This window comes from Leptosomus discolor, chromosome 4 (genome assembly GCF_034619465.1).
Source record: "Leptosomus discolor isolate bLepDis1 chromosome 4, bLepDis1.hap2, whole genome shotgun sequence".
Taxonomy (NCBI): domain Eukaryota; kingdom Metazoa; phylum Chordata; class Aves; order Leptosomiformes; family Leptosomidae; genus Leptosomus; species Leptosomus discolor.
In genome coordinates, this window is record NC_141394.1 from 32,200,208 (window position 1) to 32,223,571 (window position 23,364).

Below are 23,364 nucleotides of genomic sequence, written 5' to 3' on the forward strand. Positions count from 1 at the left end.
TCAACCACAAAGGCAGTGCTCTTTTTTTCCTTTTCACCTTACTTTTTTTTTTTTTAAGAAGCTAATTGTAAGTGAATCATATCCACATCTGTTTATTTAAAAAGTGTTTAGAAATGTATATTATCTAAAATTGACAACATTTTAAAAATTTCTCACCATTACCTGTAAGCTACTTGGAGTAAGAATGGCATTTCCCTATACATGACAGCAATGCATCATACCCACAGTCTAGAGACCAGGTATTCAAGATTTTAGAAAGAAATAAAATGAACACTTCCCATTGTCTCCATCCCCAGCACCTTTCAGTACTCTTATTAATCTCTGATAAATGAAGAGGTCTGAATAAATAGATTTCTTATTCTACACATGTGATGAAACATAACTTTCCTGGCCTACTACTAAGAGCCAGATCATTCAGTCACATTTAAGAACCTTTCAACAAAGAAAGATTGATGTTTTACTTGTCCTGTTTTCTTAAAAAAGAAAAAAAAAAAAGTGTAAAAAAAAGAGGCAAAAGATAACGTGATGATTCTTGAACAAATGATGAGGCATGAAAAGGTCACCATAAACACACGAATTTATTTCATTACCAATGATCAGCGTACTGCACTGTACCGGAAGCAAGGAAAAGGGCAGAGAGTAAATGGAACGCACATGCTATGGCTTAAAATTCAGAAACAAGAAACTTAACCCAATAATACTATAACGACATTACACTTCTAATATTTAAATACAGGGAAGATTATTTTTTTTATGCAGAACTAGCTTTAATGTTACGAAACCACACAAAGGGTGGTGGGAAGACAAACAGCATTTGGAAAGTCCCAATCAAACCTTCTAAGTCACACAATTAAAGCTTCCCAGACAAGCCAGTTTCCTCAATAAAATTAAACAGCCCAGGATAAGTACGTGGCTTGCAAGGGAGATTATAATTCACCAAGAGACACAGCATGGCCAAGGGACAAACTCAAAGGAAGAAGAAAAAAAAAAAACAAACAGGAATACAACAAAAATCAAACAACAGCAAAACAGCATTCATCACCTCTCAATACTCTGCTCTACTAGAGAGGCAGATGGGGGATAGGCACAATATAGCTGGGTTTCTTAAGTGGCACAAGGTGTCTGTGTTTCAGCAATTAAATCTTGCCTTTAATTTCAGGTGATTAAAATTAACAGAATATATCCCACTCTCAATAATGGCTGTCTAAATTACTCACCAAAATATCTGTTTCTTTAAACTCTAGGAGAACATTATCATAATCAGTCAGTTATTTTTAGTATCACACTTCTGAGACATCCAACTTGATAAGAATTTCAAAACCCTGTATTTCCTTCAGTAAAGGATTATGTTTGAAAACATGTGGCTGGGTCGTTACTTATTTAGACACTGGGAAAGTTGTTTACACATGTTTTAATAGAAGAGTCAAGGAACTTTTTAATGGAAGTCTTCCATTTGAAAACTTCTATTTGACAGAGCAGAAGCTTTTTTTCAGAAACATGTTAAGTTTCCATGCAAATTTCTTTCAGAGATTTTCTGGATGAAAAATGAAATCACTGGCCAAAAAAGAGAGAGACCACCTGCCACTGTGAGAATACTTGTCTGAGATGTAGGAAACCCATTTTCAAGTCCCCGGTTTGTTTATTTTATTCTAGAAAGAAAACATCTATTGTTCTAACTCATACTGGAAACCAAATCATTATTATTAAATAAATTCTTGTACTGCAAACAGTTCTACATTTTGATTATATCAAAGGACATTTATGAAAACACTCCCATTTTATGTCATTTACAACAATACAACCACAAAAAGTACTCATGGGTTGGATCAGTCAATACAGATTTACATTTTCACTTCTAAAATAATTGATAGGGTTGAACTGGTCAGTACAGATTTATATTTTCACTTCTAAAGTAATCAATGCCTCTGACATAATCCATGCCATCCATGACCTGAAGGCACATGCCACTGCAGTCAATGGGCACTTGATCTAAACAGAATTTCAGTCCAAATCCCTTAGAATAATTCAGCTCATTAAAAGAACGTTCATATTTTCCAAATGCCAGTGTCCTCCCCCAGATTTACTTATGTCTATCGGTCCCTAGCCAAGGGATCCTGAGGTGTATTAGAAGGGGCATGGTCAGTAGGTTGAGAGAGGTTCTCCTCTCCCTCTACTCTGCCCTGGTGAGACCGCATCTGGAATAGTGCAGTTCAAGAAGAACAGGGAACTGCTTGAAAGAGTCCAGCACAGAGCCACAGAGATGATGAAGGGAGTGCAACATCCCCCTTATGATGAAAGGCTGAGGCAGCTGGGGCTCTTTAGCTTGGAGAAGAGGAGACTCAGGGGTGACCTCATCAATGTTTATAAAAACGCAAAGGGTGAGTGTCAGGTGGATGGAGCCGGGCTCTTCTCGGTGATGGCCAATGATAGCACAAGGGGCAACGGGTGCAAGCTGGAGCACAGAAGGTTCCACATTAACATAAGGGAAAACTTTTTCACTGTGAGGGTGACAGAGCACTGGGACAGGCTGCCCAGAGAGGTTGTGCAGTCCCCTTCTGTAGAGACATTCAAAACCTGCCTGGACGCGTTCCTGTGTGATCTACTCTAGGTGGTCCTGCTCTGGCAGGGGGGTTGGACTAGATGATTTTTGAGGTCCTTCCAACCCCTAACGTTCTGTGATTCTGTGAAATCAGGAGGATTCGCCATGTGTATTAAGATGATTAGGACAAAGAACTTTAAGTCCTCTTACTGGGGATATCACGATCCTCCCATGGAGCTTCAAGAAAATCTTTTTTCATAGTCTTAGTGATAAACATGTTTTCAGCAACCTGTAATGCTCCAAGTTTTATGACTTTTTAATCTTAGATATAGAGTACTCCGCAGGACAAAATTACCCTGTAGGTATGTACCAGAATTTATTGTGTCCACCTGAGGGAAGGAACCTGAATGAACCTGATATTTACCCTTGTAGTACTGATTATATTAATTTTTAAGTTATGCTGGAAACCCTGTTAACTGAAAAAAAGTAATTATGATCCTTCTACATGCCTTTGGTTGAAGCATCACCTGTGTTTCTGGTTGCTTTTCGAGATTTTAGTAAGACAGACATTAATCCTTTTTCTATATGTGCCTCACTGAGAAAATGACTGAATTTATAGCATTAAAAGCATCGATTTTGCCTAAGCCCATGGCTTTCAATTTTGAAATACTGAACTAACCCTCATTCTATGAAGAAAGTTTCAATAAATTAAGGAAAACATACTAAAAGAAAAGAGAATGCATGTTCACAAAATTTGGGAAAGAAGGGCAGCTATAAGCAAGGCATAGAGGCAGAAAGAAATCAGGCAACACAGGCATAATTCCCAGTCTCATTCCTGATCCTTTCAGTAATTATGTCAGTGACGCTGAGAAATTACAGATGTTGTACTTATGCTCTCTACAATAAAAATTAAAATAAAAAAGGGAAAAAAACTAAATATTGTAAAATGTCCTTGTAACAGGACAACTGTACTTCTGAGCCCACTTAAGTCTTATTGAATGATCCTACATTTTGGGTGTTAGGGCCTTCAGCTTATACCTCTCTTGAAGTATTTTGTTCTCAGACCAAACTTGGAGCTGCAAGCCCTGAAGGAAATCATAATCTCAGAAAATACCACCTTGTGTTCAGAACATGTAAATATTTGTCTGTCTTCTCCACACATGAATGCTGGCAGGTATACGTTACCCACAGGCACTCAAGACCACTTTTGCCCGAGTGATTTTTCCTTAACTATAAATCAGTCCTTCAGAAAAGCATATCCATCAAGGGGTTCTTGAGGTTTGCTCTCTTCTACAGTCTGGTTTTTAACACTTCATTACACTTAGATGGGCTAATTAGTGCCACTAACAGAACAAGGATGGAGCCCCAGCCCTGGAGTCAGTGTTTTGTCCTGGTCTTTACTCTGCCATGGAAAAATGCTTATTTAGTCTATTTGTTTTTTCTTTCTCACCCAATTTCCCTAAGAGAGCTAAATCAAATTCTTTCCTTTAGGGAAGGCTAATAACCCAAAGTAGCTAAGCAGTAACATGACCTGAATGATTAACTCGCATACAGTATTCCTAAAATTGTAGAGCAGTATTTTTAGATTATACAGTAGCTCCACTGTCTTCTGTATCTCCTCCTTTCAAAACCTGCAGGAAGAGCTAGATATTTCTGATTCCATGCTGTATAGGACAGCTTTTCCAATGGACACACAGAAGGTACATAAAGACATGTTCAAATTTGGCCATAAATGTTGTGTATTTTCAACAAGAGCAAGAAGTCAGAATCAATGGCAGACACAGAGAGCATGTTGGGAGAAAGACAACTTATTTCCCAGACTCAGTTTACCAGACCAGGATAAACTAAGACCTGAAAGAAATTATTTAGCCAGGGAAAACTGGGCAAGTATATATACATGTTTGGGGCTTTTTCTTCAATTAAGCTCTATTTTGATTATGTTATTCTTTGTCAGTCTATTTCATATCAGTCAAAGCTTAGGAGGAGAATTTCACAGTCACATCCATACCCTGCTGGATGAGCTGATGCAAATATTACTCATGAAACAGGTGATGTGGTTCTACTCAAAACAGACTTGCCGGCAGAGCCCTGTTCTTTAGAAAAAGTGTGCACAGAGCTACTGAGAAAAAGGAAAAGAGAGTGAATACACGTGCAGACGCTTCTTGCAACAGGATTCATAACACCTTCTCACTCCAACCTTCAGAATAAATTCAGTGCTTTTATAGATCTCGTATACTATGATGATAAAGACTACAAAACAAATCAGATGAATGAGTCTTTTATCAGAAATTACAAAATTGAAGGCTTTCATCAAAGGCAGAAAGCTGCTGTGATGATGTGACTTCTGAAAGTTTGTGCTACATCAGTAAGACATAAGGACTCACAGAGAAAGCGAATACTGATACAGGAAATAAAAGTAAAGAGTGGGAGGAATCAATTAAGCCACTGAAGAATGATGAGAGACTGGTTTAAAATAAAATGGAGATTGGGGATTAGGAGAGGTGGGGTTGAGTGAGTCATACTTCTGTAACTATTCACTTTAGTAGAAATACCAAAAATATTTCTGTAACAAAAAAAAACCCCAAAACCCGCAGAGGCCTCAGAGCTCAGTGGAAGCAGAAATTCAGGTGAAGGGTGAGACAAGAGCTAATGAAGCCTCCAGTCCATAAAAGAGGATCACTGAACCCTAACCTATACCTGCCCATGGGTCACAATGTCTATTTCAGAGCCCATTTTGAAAGCACGAAGAAACAACATATTAAAATGGTCTTCAAAGAAGTGCCATTAAATACTTAAAATATTGCAAATAGTGCATTTAAGGAAGAGAGGGTAAATAGGCTGGCTACGTGTCAACTAGCATAAGCAGCTTTTTGAAGTATAGGCCCAATTTGTTGTCATCTGTCATCACTGCTGACTAAGTTAGGACAAGACCTCATTCCTCAGCTAGATATGTAAAGTCACACTGTTGACGCTAAGTTGCCTTGGCTAACCAGCAACCATTATTGTGACTGTCATACTGATTATTCCAAACATCTGCAGTAAAAATATTAATCTGATTATTGACCAGATGGAAAACTTATCTCTTGTTAAAGTTATATGCATGAATCTCGTGAGCTGCCAGAGAGCGCCATGCCCACCAGCAACTGCAAAGATTTGCATTTACAGAGCCTGCAGGACTAATGTCAGAGCTATTACTATAGACCTAATTTAGTATAGATCTATACTTTATTAGACCTACAGCAGCGGTAACACTGATAAGGACCGTTAGCTTTTGCTACTTGTGCTACTGCCATTTCTTACTGGGGGAATTAGCATCAAGAGTATTAATTACAGAAGTCAGAACACAGTAAGATAATAAATGCTGAAGGAAATCCTCAGCTCCCTCAAAGCAGAAAGGAAAGAATATAAAGATTTTTTCTTATGTTTAACATCAATTAGTAAAGCATGATTGAAATTAATCACGGAATTGAAATGTAATTAAACATTGCTATAGTAAATTACTATTATGGTTACTATTTACAACTTAGTTGTGGCTAATAACCAGTGAGACTGATGCTGAGTAAAACAGATAATGTATAATTAGGTAATATTAGCTATCTTATGTACTAAATTACTAAGATGCCTTCTTAAAAGTGCCTGTCACTATATTTTTAGAATAATTTAAAAAAGAATAAAATACTACTATAATAAAGCACAGTATAATGAGTAGGAGAAAGGAAGAGGTTCTAAAAAAATTGATAAGGCATTGCTTGTTAAGTCAACCTTTCAGAAATACCCCTTCTTCACTGATCTTCTAAATGAAAGGCAAGATTATTTTTAACTAGAGCTTATAAGCATAGATACAAGTAGTCATAATTAAAAGTCATCTACATTTGAGTCAGCTACAGTTTTGCTATTATAACACGAGTTAAGGTTGCATGACAAATACCATACTGGCCTGTTGTATTTCAAATTCTTAGTTCTGAATTTTTTCAACTGTGACGTAACTTTTTTCCCCAAGATAAGGCTCTAATTCTTCAAGAAGTATTATACAGGGACAGAAAGATAAACTTCTGTTCAAAGGAAGATCTTCCCTACAGAAAGTTCAGGTGCAAAACCACCAACAAAGATGATGTTCTTTTGTGAGAGAAGAATTAAACTTTTCCCATAATACGGCAAAAGACCTTGCTGTCTTAAATAGCTTAAACCATGGAAAACAGCAGAGGATTGAAAGCTGGAATTTGACATAAAAATAACACTCACTAAAAAGAAATGCCTATGAGTATTTTATCAAAAATTGGTTTAGAAAAGCTTTTCAAAAGTGCACTGTGCATACATGTCTGAACAGGATTTTTTTCTAAGCTTTTGAAGAGTATGGCTAGGGAAAACTCCACAGTCACTGACTGCACAGGGAGAAGGAAACCCAAAGCCACACAAAAAAAAATGGGTTGTACTTTTGACTACTACGCAAAGTTGCTCTTTCCTGAAGCAAAGCCAAATTCCATTACTATTTCACTATTAACAACAGTTATGGAGCGAAGGTTGCTGAACGGCATTAATGATATGTTTACGTTTTCATTTTCTCAGGGTTGCTTTTAGGATTAAAGAGCACTGGAGTTGGTTACCCTTAATTTCTTACTCAATTGTCTCTATTCCTTTTGCTAGGTATCACTGACACTCCTTTAAAGACATTGTCTTAACATAAATAAAACTTAATGATTCCATTAAAGTAATAGTATACAATGGACCAGGGTGGAGTATCTCTTGTTGCACTGGAAAAGGCTTTCCTCCAAATATTCCCGAGTATGGTCTCATGTAATTTGGATATCTCTGGAAGTGCTGCATGTCACAGCATGCACAATACATTGTGAAAATGGTAGCTGAGTTCAGTGTTACTAGAGCTGAGATGCAACATGCAAGCACTCCCACGGGAATCTTGCTTCCAGCTTTCCTTAGATTAAATTTGACCTCTTAAAATGTTTTTGAACAAGCTTAGGTTCTCCTTCATATTTATAGAGTGCATGTATTGAGAGATTAAAAATGACAGATATCTGCTTTGGTGAAGTTGGATGCAATAGGAGTATGATGACAGGATTTGCATTCTTTCTTTATGCAGAAATGCAGACTTTCTTTTGAAGATTAATTGATTCAATCCAAGAAAGGACAGTTCTCTTTCTTGGTATAAAACCAGGCACAATTGAGATCAGGGGCTTGGTTTCCTTTCACAGTCTAATATAAAGGCTCATTAGTTCAGAGATCTTCAACTATCCCAAAGAGACGCAGTGTTTATACCGCCCTGCTTCGTTACACCTGTGTGTTCAGAACCACAGAACGGAATTTCTTTTTCAATCTTCATTTCTACAGCAAGGAGGTGGAAAGTTTATTATCATGCTGCTAAGGGAGATGCATCATCCCATCATCAAAAGCCAATATTATAGACTGATAGTATTTGGAGAGGGTTATGGCTTGTAAAACCAGTCATTCACATTACTACTGGAACAATATTGCTCTCCCTTGGAGTGAGTCAGGAAGAAATAACAGAAACTGTTACATTTTATATTACTTTTATTTCTACTTAAGGGCATTGGCTGTGAGATGTATTTGACTTTTTCCTGGTCTGGCCTCCATTTTACCTGAATTCTGAAGGAAAATGTTTCCAGTTTTGAAAACTGACTGAAAATGAAAGATTAAATAATGCTTCCTGCCTTTTTTTTTTCAGTTTCTTGTACCTTTTTCTACTATAAAATATAAAGTAAGGAGATTTTTAATATGAAGAAATACTTATTTTTTTTTATTAGAGCAACTACTCCACTTCAAAGAAATAATTTATAACCCATTTTGAGCTATAGAAGCACCATTTCCTTTAAAAATAAATAAAGGCACTACACTGTATTTCTCAGAGAGCTTCTGATGCAAACAGAGCAGTGTTTGCTAACCTCAGCTGAGAATTTATGCAATAAACTTTGCAACCATTTCAAGTTAGATTTGCTTACCTCTTACACCTTTATCTGAGCTGAGCAGCCCATTTCTTTGTATGTGACATATCTTAGTGGTTTCCCAGGCACAGGAAGAAACAATAACTACTGAATCTGGTTTATCATGTTGAGTACTCTTAAATGTGTTTTTCCCAATGAAAAAAAGATGAGTGTGCTCTAGTATCTTGGCACAACATTGCTCAATTTCAGCCAAATCTGATTAAGAGCTAGTGGTCTTGAAAACATGAAACCCCAAAAGAGGAACGAGAAAAAGTGAATAGCTGACCACAGATATCCCATCTGCCCCTCCACTGATGAAACCACCAAGCAAGCATAGTCCTTAACCATTCTAATAACAGGAATCAGCTGGCTATCTAGCTGTCTATGAACTGTAGGGTACAACTCTTGCACAGACATATAAAATACGAGAAAAAGAAAAAAAAAAACAAACAAGTTTTTTAATGGGAGTGGCCAGGTCTGAAGGCGGCTAGTATTTTCTGCACTGGAGGCATGTGCAGGAGAGATGCAAACTTTACACCATCAAAATTCATTACTTCTACTTCCTCAGCTTTAATTCAGTGTCATCACAAAGCAAGTGAAAACACAACCCAAGCTACTGTTTTCATACACTAAGTGGAAATGTACTGGGGAAAGGGGAATTTTTAAAAGGGGTGATCTTGTGTAACTTTGTCCATATTATGACACACGTTTGAGACAATGGTGCTGAAAACCCAAGTCCCCTCTCCCTTGTCTCAGCAAACAGCTGGCAAGGCGGATGCTTTGCTCACAGCCACGGCACCGCTCTGAATACTCGGGTGGCCTCTGGAGACCTCTTCCAAGAGCTGGGCTCTGTCTAAGGCCATTCTGTGTCTCAGGGCTGGATACCATTAAGTCAGGTGAAAAATTGACATAGAGCCACTGGCTCCTCACAGCTTAGATCTTACAAAGTTGCAGATATTGTCCCATCGTTTGTTACTAAAATTAAGTAAAATTACAGGCCTATGGCTTACACTGGATTTATGCCAAAACTGTTCTTTGACATATCTTTAACATCTCCTGTATCTTTGTGGTAAATAATAATTGTTTCATTAAAACATGTACTTGAAATGCAATATAAAGAGAAATCTGTTGACGAAAAATGTCATGCACACATATACGGGAATGCACACAGCAAAATATATCACTAGCAGATGAGATGGACAAAAACACAGTTTATAAATAATGGTTTATAGCTCTAGTCTGCTGGAAAAATAATCCTCTCAAAACCAGTAACATTTTATTCTAGGCATTTCTTGAAAACTGCGTGGTATATATGTAAGAACATCTGCTGATATCAAGGTAATTTAAAGAAAAGGAAGCAGTAATAATAGCACTTCATAGTTCACCAGATAAGATGATAAGCTAAAATTCATATACAATTTTTATTATGAAATTAATTAACTGTACCTTGAAAAATAATGGCTCCTCAGGAAGTGGGCTAACAGGGAGTGAGGTGGTGCTACTAGCTGGACTCATGTCTGTACTCTGAAAGAAAAACACACAGGAGTTTGCATTTCCAATCAAGTTCTATAGACATCTTTTCACATTTTGGTTAAAACAAAAAAAAAAAAAAAAAGAGCTTAAAAACGGCCCTGTAATTCCAACAGAATTAGATTGACAAAGCAACCGCAATCTGTTTGGTATTTACCCTTAATTAGTAAAAGTATTTCACTATCAGGTAAGTGACTTGCATTTTCTTTATTTAAAATAAACTCCCCATTCAAAGACTGAAACGTATGCATAAATACCCAAACACACTGTGTCTATGAAAGAGTAACACAAGAGGATAACTGAGAACGCAGCATTTGTTCATATAGAAAAAGCTATGATATACTATTTTTAAAAAATATTTCTTAGTTTTGGGATGGCCCAATAGTAAAGTTAGAAGACAAAATTAACTGGAAAGCAATATATTGCAGGAAAGTATTTGGATTAAATTTTAAGAAAAGATCACTTTCACATGAGTCAATACATCTCACAAATGAGCACTAATATACGAAAAGGAACAGTGAACAGCAAAATTAATAATGAAAATAAGTCAGTGTACTTCAATGGACCTATCCAGTCAAAATGCTTGAAATACGGATCTAAAAACCCACTCCTTTCTTAAGTAATATTTCAGCAACCTGTTGGTTAGCATGGTTATTATTTTTACAGATGTGACAGATATGAAAAGTGTGGAAACTCTTAATAATTTGCAATGCTAATAATAATAATAGAAGAACAAAATCTGGATTTAAAAAAATACACAAACAATACCAAGATTGTTCTGGAGAAAACTAGAATATATGATATTTCTTGGGAAATAAGTCCTTAGTGCTAAAATGAAAAAATCCACCATCAATAAAAGAGAAAAGATGTAATGAAGAATACAAAAAAAACCCCAAGTTCGCATGGGCTAGAAGTTCGTTTCCTTTTTACTCTGTGGCATTGCAATGCAGAATGATTTAATGAATTCAACTTACGCAAGTAACTAATCAGATACCTGGTTTCACATCACTATGAATCTATTACGACCCCTTTGATAAGTCCAAATTCTGCAAGTGAAGAATACCACTTCATCTGTGAAGTTCTAACAGTTCATTTATCAAAAGATTCTTATGCAGAGATACTGTATTTTATTCAGCCAATTGGTACAGGATGAAAACTGAGACAAAATTTGGGGTATGAACTCCCCATATCAGATCCAAAATAAAAGCACAGACATCAAAGTTAACATACTGAGAAAATCACTGAGTTTAATTAAATACGTATCAGTTACACCATAGAAAGAAAAGGCAACAGTTACTTGCTAAATAAAAGGGATGAAAGCAAAAGAGAAAGGAGTGGGGCATGGTAATTATTTCCGAAGAGAAAGAGAGAGACAGGTACTTTATAACCCATGGAACACAGAGAAGTTGTTGAGGAATAAGAGAGATTACAACATGTCAGAAAGCCAATATCTTCCTTGAATCCATCGCTCTGGTATTCAGAAACATTATAAATTTAACATGGACTCCTGCACTTGATCATCAAGGAAACTGGCTGATAATATTTACTAAAGCAAAGTGAAACACAGCTTTTTTAGATTAAACTCAAAGTGCAGACAAAATTGGAGATATCCTCTGTGAGAATGTTTTGCCTCAAAAGCCAACAGTTCATCTGAGGACAATTTGTCATCAGCAAATTAAAAGACATGAAGCTGCGTGGGGCAGTTGACATGCTGGAGGGAAGGGATGCCATCCAGAAGGACCTGGACAAGCTTGAGAAGTGGGCTGATGTGAACCTCATGAGGTTCAACAAGGCCAAGTGCAAGGTTCTGCACACGGGTCGAGGCAATCCCAAGCACAGATACAGGCTGGGGGAACGAAGGATTAAGAGCAGCCCTGCTGAGAACGACTTGGGGGCATTGGTGGATGAAAAGCTGACTATGAGCCAGCAGTGTGTGCTTGTGGCCCAGAAGGCCAACCGCACCCTGGGCTGAATCAAAAGAAGTGTGGCCAGCAGGTCAAGGGAGGTGATTCTCCGCCTCTTCTCCGCTCTGGTGAGACCCCACCTGCAGTGCTGTATCCAGCTCTGGGGTCCCCAGCATCAGAAAGACATGGACCTGCTCCAGCGGGTCCAGAGGAGGGGCACGAAGATGACCACAGGCTGGGGCACCTCCCCTGTGAGGACAGGCTGAGAGAGTTGGGTTGTTCAGCCTGGAGAAGAGAGGGCTCCTGGGAGACCTTCTGGCAGCCTTCCAGCACTTAAAGGGGGCCTACAGGAAAGGTGGGGAGGGACTCTTGATCAGGGAGTGTAGTGATAGGACAAGGAATAACAGTTTCAAACTGAATGAGTGTAGATTTGGATCAGATATTAGGAAGAATTTCTTCACTGTGAGGGTGGTGAGACACTGGAACAGGTAGCCCAGAGAAGCTGTGGCTGTCCCCTCCCTGGCAGTGTTCAAGGCCAGGTTGGATGGGGCTTTGAGCAACCTGGTCTAGCGGAAGGTGTCCCTGCCCAGAGCAGGGGGGTTGGAACTGGATGATCTTTAAGGTCCTTCCCAACCCAAGCCATTCTATGATTCTGTGATTCTATAATTTACACAGAATAGAAAAGAACTAAGAGGGAAAAATCAGGTAGCTGCTTTCCAAACCAAATCAAGTGCCCTAATTTGCAACTAGAAGCGCGCAGGAAGGCCATCCTATCTTTTAAGCATAGAAATAGCCTCCGTATGAAAATCTGCAAAACAGATTGGTATCTGTATGCTACACGAGCTGCAAGTTCTTCAGTGATAGCTGGAATCTAAGAAAGGTGAAACAGCCCTAAGGATGTTGCTGAGGTTGCTTTGAGAAAATGTCTCAGGGCACATCCACACAATGGCCTCAGAAAAACATCCGCTCTTCCATGATGACTGGACATGAGCTAGGCCAGGTCTTGATGCCATGCTGATGTGGTACCACGCCTGAACCAGACAGGCTGCAGAGAGGTGGGGAGTATTAGTAGGGGTACCGTGACTGTATAGCTTCTGGACTGCAAATAGTTTGAGTCTCTCCAGGTAAAAGCACTGGCAGAAGAGCCTGTATCTGGCTACAGCTGTCCACATATACATACCCTCAGTGGACCCTTCAATAACTTCAGTAATTTTCCTCTAAGGAATGCAGAGCAGCTTCTCTGCCAGCGTAAATTAATTAAATTCAGTGGCACTAACACAGCTTATTATAGAGGAGAATTGAGCAAGACAGTACCAAAACAGTTGTTTGTTGAGCCACTGGAAAAAAAACCCTTCCAAACTAATCACTGCTTTGAGAGATGTTGTCAGCTTGCCCTCCTGAAGGGACATATTAACAATTTCAAACAGCATCACACCTCCCACACAAATTTACTGTCCGTGGGGTATTTGTCACAATCACACTTTGCAGTCTAAAGCTCCCCATACATAAAAAACCACTACCACTGTGAGGAATTCACCCAACGATGACTTTTTATTTGATGTTGCCTAAACCTGTTCTGTTCTCATAAAAGCAACCACTTACTTTAAGTCTGGCTTGAAGTTGACAGATTTTAGCTATAAATTAACCAGAAGATGCTACACCATTAGGCTCTAATCATACCTTAAAAGCAGTAGTAGATGTTAAACATCATTTGTATCATAATTATACATATTAGGTAAATTAGGACATCTCCTAATTTTGCAGTACTTTGCTGTGCAACTGTAACATTTTAAAACGTATTTTTGATGCACAGTGATGCCACAGCTGGGTTTTGTAGACCGAGCCTTTTCTCTATGTCACTGAAAACCTCTCAGTGCCCTGGAGGGCAGAAAATTTCCAAAGCTTTAATCAGCTAAACCCCATTTTTAAAATGTCTGAATACCAAGCAACTCACGTATTTCTCAGAAAAACAGTTTAGAAAATACCATCTTGTCTATGTCAAAAACAACCTTATGAGCTTTTCTTTCAGTGCTTTTAGGCCATTTTTTAATTTGGAGCAGGCTGTTAAAATCCAGCAAATGGACATTATTAGAACTTTGCCAAGAATTGTTCCACAATTACAATGATCAATGCTCAAATTTTCCAATAATTTCTAGAGCTCATCAGCCTAAATACACATCACCCTCATTGTGCAACTGAACAGGTACCACGGAGTTACTGCTAGGCTGTGCTAATCATTTATCCCTGGAAAACAATGTTAAAAATGTGATTAACTATCAGGAAATTTCTCGATAATGAGGCAAAGGAAGAAAACAAATCTAATAGAACAAACTTTTCCCACTTGTGTCCTGTTTGGAGGTCCAGGATCAGTATCCTGCTTGATGACAGATTCCCACCATTTTAGCTAGGTGAAAGAGAAGGCAGCTCTTTCTGGAGTTTTAAAGTAGTTACAGGCTTGGTTTTGTTTGGTTTTGTTTTCTTCCACTTGTGTATAACTGCCTCAAACCAGAATGTTTCAAAAACCTACATACTGACATAAGTTGTCTAACGGCAGACCAGAGAATGCAGTTAAGTGTTTTTCCAGCAATACAGAAGATCAAGTATATATAAATGCACATTGTTAAAACCATGCTCCTTTGAAAACAATAGTCGTCTTCCAGTCCTTAAAAGAAAACAGATTCACTTCACCGCATAATTGGGATTTTTGTCTTTACAAACCCTCGTCTTTAATCTGATCTTCTCTAGGAAAAGGCCTATGTATCAACCTTTGTTAATTGTACCACAAAATATGGACCATCCACTGTATATCATCCAGGGACAGAAGCCAATTTAGTTTGCTGCAACTGCTTTTCAACAAGGATAAACACGGCAATGATAGTTGACAGACATCGACTTCTCTGGAGATCGGTATCGCAATTTATTGATCTAAGAAGTTAACACTGACAGAGAAAACCTTCAGTAGATATTAGAGCTAGAGATCAAATAAATATAAAAACTGAAGAAAAGACAAGACAATCTGTGTACTTTATAGCTTTTTCTAAGGAGTAGTGGATGAGTGTTGAACTGACTTTCAGGGTGATAGTTTCAGTTGTAAGTTATGCCACTAGGCATCATTTTATAATCTAGAAGTTGAGTAGAACTAGGAAATTAAATAAGTGCAGTCAGCAAGCTCAGTAGTGACATTTTGATATACAAAGACATGCAAATGGATTTATTAACGGGTCTGCACAACATCTCTATGAAACAGTGTGCTTAAATATTATTAGTCCGTTTTATCAACAAAAGCGATACCAAAGTGGGAGTGATTTGCTCAAAGATATGATGGGCTGTTAGAAACAAAGATAGAAATCAGGAACTCACAAGGCCAAGCACTCCAGTTGTTCATCCAGGGTGTGTAATGCTTCCCTATGCATTTTTGGAGTGCTGTGGTATCTGTAGTTTCTGTATTATTTAATGTCATGAAAAGTTTTTGCTGATACACATACTTCCTGCAAATAAAATTACTATAAACAACTGAGGTCAGAAAAACAAAAATTAGTTTTGATAAGAAAAAACAGCAGATAGACAAAATGAGCTTTCACCTCCCATGCCCCACCGTGTTTGATAAATTTTCCACAACAGCTCCAATCTCACTTGCTAAGAATGCATGTACCTTGTTAAAATGTGTTTAGGATTATTTTCTAACACCTTTCAATATAATCCAGGTGGTTATTTATAAACCTATTTCACATGTCTTCTATTTTTTGGTATAGTTAATTATTCTTACTAATTACCAATATGTGCAATTATCAGCTGAGACATTTAATTATTTTTTTCTGGTATTTGCCTGGTCCATTGCCTAGAGTTTGCCACGCCCATATCTTAGAAGGCTCCATGGGTCTTGGGTCTGACCTGAGTTATCATAGCTCCCACCTCAGGGGTGAACCATAAATTACAGCTGCTACTTCTTTTTTTTACCCCTTTTTATGCTAGTACGTGAGGTGTGGAGAGTCAAGTATGTTTTCAGCGGTTTAATTATCCACTGACTCTCAACTAGCACTTAGACTATGGCCAGACAGATTAGCCTCAATTCCTCTTGGAATCCAAGCTAAGCTAATCACCTGAGCTGTGAAATGCCAGTGGGAAATTTCACCTCATTTAAGATAAGACACTGATCTGCCAGCATTTCTATGTCTAGTACTGTTTATTTCAGACACTGAGTTCTCAGGAACTCTGAGCAAACACATTACATGTAATATTTTGCACAATAATACTTTTCATGGAGGAGGGGTCAGGATGAAGGGTATTTTGTTGACTGCTATTTGATTCCACTTTGAGAAATAGCTGGAAAGATGCTCTTTTAACCTTTAATTAGTCTATATTAATTATAAAGCCCACAACCAGCAAGCAACATAAAGATCATTTAACCAGTCCATGGTTTGTTGCAGGGCTACAGTGTTTGAAATAGTTTAGACTCAGATAATATTTTTCACATTGCTTAATTTATATTTATATATATTTAATTTACTCAAATATTTAAATTTACTAAGCTAGTTATCACCCCTCTCCTTATATTAAATGGAGAAGTGTAAGAAAACCAAAGTACCAGGCACAAATTACTACTATTATCTGCTTTTCAGTTTTTAAAAATGGCAACATAAAAATACCTAACATATAAAACATCTGGTAGCTGGCACAAAGAGAATACCTTAATCAATATTTTTTAAAATTTGTAAAAAAATTTTCAGAAAGCTGAACTAAGCCTCTAAATAGAGGCACAGGAATTGGAGGTTCCTGGTTTACAATTGAGTACGTACAGAGGGAAAAAACCAGTCTGGTTTTACAAGCATATAAATGTCATGTTTCTCATAACAGAAAATGGCATATATTTCACTATGTAGCTAATAGATCTATTTAATAGCAAATATCCCATCCTTTCTGCTCTTTTTCACCTTGATTTTTCATTGCTCAACATTCCAGTTTGTCTTTATTCCCTGCTTTCCTTCACAAGACTCATCAGAAACAGCAACACAAGTTTCCTTGGCCAGATAACTTCCTGGCCCACAGAGGTTAGATGAAGGGTCCATTACTATGTAGGAGAAAACCACTTTTACCTTCCCAAACAGCAAATTCAACCCGAGTTAATCTCTAAAAACCCCCTTCACTCCTATCTGCAAGCAGAATGTAATTGCAAAAGTAATTTGGACAATGACTGCGGTTAACACCTCTTTGAGAAGAGTACCGCAGGATCATCAATGACTGTCACTGTGTGAGTTGGGACTGCTACTATGACACATTATATTAAATACAACTCCAGTTATATTTTAGCCTAATGCGAACCTGGGGGTTGCTTTCATAGATGCAAATGCTTTGTTGACAACACAGGGGAGAGCTTGATTTTCTTGAGCAAAACTCTACTCCCTCTTCAGCTTCTATTGTTTCTTTCATACTTCATTGACTATACTATCCAGGCTTGACTTTTTGTTATTGTATATTCTTCCCTAATAATATCATATAACATCAGCTTTTTCTGCTCTTTCAGCAGTCAATTGGGAGAACCAAGTACTCTCTGGGGATTTTAATCTGCAGGCTGCCTATTTCAATTGCTTTTCTTTCCTTGCAGGAGATCTTTCAGGTTCAAATATACACTTTTTTTTTTTTTTTTCTTAAACTGCATTCAGTTTTGTATCAAGTATGACAGCTGTCTCATCGAGCAGGTTCAGTTATGTTTTGTTATTTTTTTTTTTTTTTTTAATCCAGTCATAAAGATATTTTCTTTCTCCAAATCCTGCATCGCAGCACTAAGAGTAACTACACTGATACTCCATACTACAGCCATAGCCTGAATCTGGAAGAAAATGTCTGCATGCACTCAAAGAAAAGCCTGTCAGTAATGTATCTCTGGGCTCTCTCAAACTCCTATATCTTCCCTGCATACAGATCCATTGTTTTTCTGCCCTTCCAAATAAGGCGCTTAGAAAGTAAGTAATCAGTTAATTAGACCAAGAAGGATCAATTCTGATAACAGAATTGCCTCCTCTCCCTCCTTTACATATTCATGCACGTTCTGCATCATTATGTATCATAACATACTGGAACCAAGATATAAGCTGAAGCCAAAAAGGATCAGATATCAATACAAACAATACATGCACCTACAATTACATTAAAGAGGATAAAAGCATACACAGGACATACATTTATATGCTTCTGGATAAGTGGAAATAACTGTCTTGATGGGTTAGGGAAAAAATGCTCCCAAAACTAAGTTGTTCTAAGTTCCTCTAAAGTATTGGCAGACGGCCACTGCTGAAGCCAGACATGGATTTAGGTGCCAATTTCAGCAAAACATCTCCTCTGCTCACATACTCATACAATTAACTGTTCTCCGTGAAGCTCTGAAAGATGTTAATGATCTCCTTACAGCCTATGTAACAACTTTTATAGTCTATGAGAGAAAGACATGATTCTTTCACAACAAAAATCTATTTGCATTTCCTATTAATGAAAATTTTTCATTAAGGTACACGTTTTCTCATACACTAAATTAATGTCCAAAAAACTACACATGCTTTGTTGCTCAGTATATCCCTTTGCCCATATGTACATATGGCTATAGGCGATACATCCTGCAACACTGTGGTCAGTTTTCTGCCTACAGTTTACCTACAATGTTTCAAAAAGTTAATAAAACTTATTTTTCAAATCTGAATATAAGGCAGCCAGCCTGATTTTCATTAATAATTTGCTGCTCAACTGTCCGGTTGTTTTCTACGTTTATTATACTTTGTAAGCATCAAGAACAACACTGCCAGATTTTCACACTGGTGTTTTAATGGGAGGCTGTTTTATTTTTCCGTGTTTCTCAAAAAGATTCAAGATGCCTTCAATTGCTATGCATTTCATTGAGGTTTTAACAAGCCACTTTGCACTTTCTAAATGTTGTGACTGCAATTATTCTCACTTCTTCATCAGTTCTCAGAAGGGTTTTTACCATTTCAGTGTGGAACCACTTCTGACAGGGTATTTCAACTTATTTAGATGCAGAGGCTTCATTCTCAAAACTGTCTTGAATTCCCCGATAACAGCTAAAAGGAAACATTTTACACATCTGTATGTGTCTGCTGCTAAATCAAGGAAGACAGATTTTTTTTTGTCCCACTGCAAGAAAAGAAGCAAGTGACATCTAACAATTTGAAATATGCTTTCCCTGGCTGCAGCACTTCTTTTGTATGATGTTAGAAATAAAAGGCAAACATTTAGTAAGTAAATCTTGCCATGTTATTTGCTTCACAGTGTTTTTAATAGCAACGTTCTTCAATGTTTTTAGCAAGTTGAATCTCTTTGTGTAAAATAAGGCAATATTTCAGTCCCTGAAAACGTAGAAATTCTGATTACCATAGACACAGTTACAAAGCATGCTAAGTCTGCTTTTTAGTTTAGCAAGCAGGTTCCAAAGTGGAGTTGGGCAAAGCAGAGCAAATATTACTTGATTTTTTAAATATGTGGTATGCTGAGTTTCTACTTTCAGACAGCAGTTTTCATTCTTAAGGGAAAGACTAAGAAGGTTAAGGCACAACGGGCACTCGAACTCCCACCCTGGCAGAGCGTTCAGTAGAAACTACCCCAACTGCAGTAAGCTCTCCACAGTCTTTCTAGCTCTACTTGTTCTTCTCTTCTCTACTACTTATTTCTCTTCTCAACAGCTCAAATCAAGATCTGTCAAGATTGTCTGCTCTTTCTGACCTCTCAGGATACTTGCACAACATCATCTACTCACTGTACTTCCCACACCCACACCCATCCCACCACCAACACTACTCCTGTTGTGCCACCCATCTGAACCTGAAAGTCTTCCCACCTTATCTACCTTTCTCCCTTCCTTTGGTTGACACCCATCCCCTTCAGCCCATACATATAGGCTGATATATACAATATACAAAAAGTATATTTAGTATACATATTAATATACATTTTTAATCTATCTTTAGATATAAAAATACACACGCACACATACACAAAATTGACCAAAGGAATCTCCTTCTGTAGTTGCTGTGATGCAGCAGCCATACGATTGGTTTGTTACTGAAAAGGTACACAACGAAGCTGGTCAAACACTGCATGTCTGAAAAATATGCCAGGTTTCACTACAGTGAACCCCCATTTTGACACAGTTTCTCTGCCCCGAGCTCTGTACAGTCTGGTGAGGCCGAACTGCATTGCCTAAGAAACTGATGCAACTAGCAATGGAACGGAGGAGTTAAAAGTTGCCTGTACTAGTACTTAGCCATTGCATTATAATTATTTTTAGAGCTCTCAGCTGAGCATTTTGTTTTCATTTTTGTGTTTTGCAATGGAATTATATATTAAACTTGCTGAGAGAACTGAATAGCATTTTATAAAGCCATTAGCAATAAAATATTCATTTTTCATTTATATTATGTCCAGGAATACAAATGAGCATAATTTCTTCCTACCCTTCAACATTAACAGGGAAACCAGGGAGAAAAATTGAACACACCTTTCACATTCATTCAACTACAATAAAATATAAAGATCATTTCAAATGAAAAATACTTAAAAAAAATAAATACTGCCTGTTTTCTTCGGAAATATTGTTACATGCATCTCCACTACTGTATTTATTTATTTATTTATTTTCTAGGTTGGTAATTCTACAAAACAGGGTTAAGGTACTGGCTCAATCACCATACGACATATCAGTATTCCTCGAAATAGCTTTGTTAGAATTATTACAAAAATTTATCAGCAAGAGTCAAAGCAAATGAGAAGACATGTCAGAAAACTTCTAGCCTCATGCTACAGACTAGGAGTTTATCCATATTCATGTTATGCCACGAAGCAGCTGGCACCCTGGCTTATCTGATGGCAATCTCTCTACATGGCTCCACTGAATTTCTTTTTTCTGCTTCTTTTCCCTTCCCCTTGCATCCACCACTACAATCTTAACTCTCAGCAGCTGCCAATGCTTACAAGAATCTCTGTAGGCTCAGTCATGGTAAAACCTGAAGTTTTTCTTGTCATCATTGTTGCATCTTTCACTCCTCAGCACCACAGAAGTGATGGCAGGTGCTAACACCACTTGGCTGCTGCAGGGAGGCCATGTGGTTGTCACTGCATCAGCTGCTTCCAGAGGCAAGCTTGTGCAGAGCAAACTGCATGTGACTACCTCGATCTAGGCATTAACTGTCATCTGATCTACAAGCAAAAGCTAGTTCCTTAACTTCTTCCTAAAGCCCTCAAGAACTCCAAGAGAAATTGATATCCAAAAGGATATGAAATAGCACCCAGAGAGATCATAGGATCTGCAGGCAGCAGAAACACTCTGGGTTTAAGTGGTGTCCATCAGCAGAGCTGGGCTGAAAATCTTGGCTCACATTACTCCTTTTCTACTCTGGCTCTTCTTATCCTATTGCTGCTCCCAACCTTTCAGGGGTTCAATACAAAAATTTCATCAGTCTGCATTTTCATGCATCTTATAGTTGGGATAACTTTCTATTTGTGTCCATCAGATACTGCATACGAAGGACAATGTTGGAAAGGACGTTGCTCTGAGAACAGAGACAAATGGTTTTGACAAAGAGTTTGCACTGGAATACAGGAAATGAACAGATCAAATATAATAAACTTTTAGCACATGCATTGCAGATGCAAAAACATACTTGTGGAACACTGCGTTTTCAACAAAAGATATTAAATATTGAAGGAAACTAAAATCAATGTCACCCATGCCAATCTATTTTATCATACCTTTCAATTAACGGACACATATTTTTTCTGCCAGAAGTTCTCCTTCAATCAGAGCACATGATGATGGCTTACAAAAACTTCTCAATATTTTTTTAAACATGTAACAGTCATACTGCAACAGTGGGATGTTGGAAAGGGTGGAAGCTGCCCACGTTCGATCAGAAGAAAATTCTGTTGGCAGGTTTCAATGCTTTCTAGTCTAATGGCTCCATTTCTTTCACTCAGTTATGCTTGTCCTTCAGTAGTATAAAGTCTAACTGGTTTCTGTTTCAGAAGGGTGATGGATAGGTGCCTAGAAGCAGGTTTAACCCCTGTCATAGCCAGAGACACAGAGTTCAGTACCAGGAGTTCTGGGAAATCTTACATTAAGTAAGACAGCATTAATACACTTTTTCAAAATAAGGACAGTTTGCAACTTTTACTGATGCCTCTTAAGGACAATATATTAACAGTGAATACAAATGGCCTGTACACCACTCTTCATTTGTTTGTTTTCTGCAAAGAAGTTAGAGAGTATGGTATCTAGTAAGCAGGGAAAAAAATGCCATTCGTAGCTTTTTAACAGATGCAGGCAAAAATCTAATAGAAAATCTTCATCATTTAAGTATGATTTTCATGAAGGAGAACGATTTTCATAGGATTCTTGCTGAACTCTTTTTACAGGTTATTATACGTAGGCACCTAAACTGAAATTTAAGTAAGAATACCGTGGTTAGAAAGCTACTTGCAGGTATATATTTTTCAGAGGATTTCTACATCATCACAAAAACTAGAAAACAATGAATACTATTATTTCTTCTGTTTACCATAAGTTTCCTAAAACAAAAGAACTTTGCTTTTAAAATGTCACAAGTAAATGCTTATATTGGGAGCATGTGAAAACTGAGCCTATTTGCCTGAAAGTTAGACTGCATTATTTTAGAAAATAAGATCTCTAGCATCCCAAAGCCAGGAACTAAAACCATCCAGGCTTGAAAACTTAAGTATTTTGTAAGAAAAAAAACTATGCCATTCTTCATGAATCATGACCTGGCTATGCCAGAATGGAACCATCCCACTAAACCCAAACTGAATCTAGGTCAGATACATGTATTAAGTATATGTAGTAAAAGTAAGAAAGAAATCTTAAACCCTAACTATTGATATTGTTAAACACTCTTCAGGGGAACCTTGCAGAGCTTGAAGCATAATCAAGTAGAAGGAAACTGCCCTTCGATGATTGCCAGAGCCCCAGAAGACACCTCTCTCTCCATAGGCAACAACACTGGATCCCAAATGCCTACAAATGCATATCTGATGTCATGTGTCCACAGGGACTCCCAATCTATCCCAACATCAGAAAAGAAAAAAATGCACAATGTTTCCAAGTATTATATGAATAAGTAAATAATCTCAATTGATTTGGAAAACACACTCATTCCACGGAGAGGCAAAAGTAACGAACAGTTCGAACAATTTTTTTGTGAGAAAGGGGAGTTCTTCCTTGAACATAGGATGTCATACACCTCAAAATCTTCAAAAAGACAAGCATGGGCCTTTAACAGATTTACACAGCAGTGACTTATACCCAACAATCACAGATTTAAGTGATTGATGTTCCTGTTTTGCAAGCCATTTCAAGCAGATGAAGGGTACTGCCTGCATGGAGTGTCACTTATAATTTGGCCTGAAGTCATGAATCACAATT

General features: G+C 37.7%; 1 protein-coding gene across 2 annotated transcripts in view; it reads right to left on the bottom strand.

Moving 5' to 3' along the window:
• The window catches only part of CCSER1 (coiled-coil serine rich protein 1), a 649,058-nt gene that overhangs the window by 370,096 nt on the left and 255,598 nt on the right, over window positions 1-23,364 (bottom strand). For both annotated transcript variants that reach the window (XM_086464487.1, XM_086464486.1), the window contains exon 6: window positions 9,940-10,017. In XM_086464487.1, the coding sequence (XP_086320613.1) occupies window positions 9,940-10,017 (78 nt within the window). The remainder of the gene's footprint in view (window positions 1-9,939; window positions 10,018-23,364) is intronic.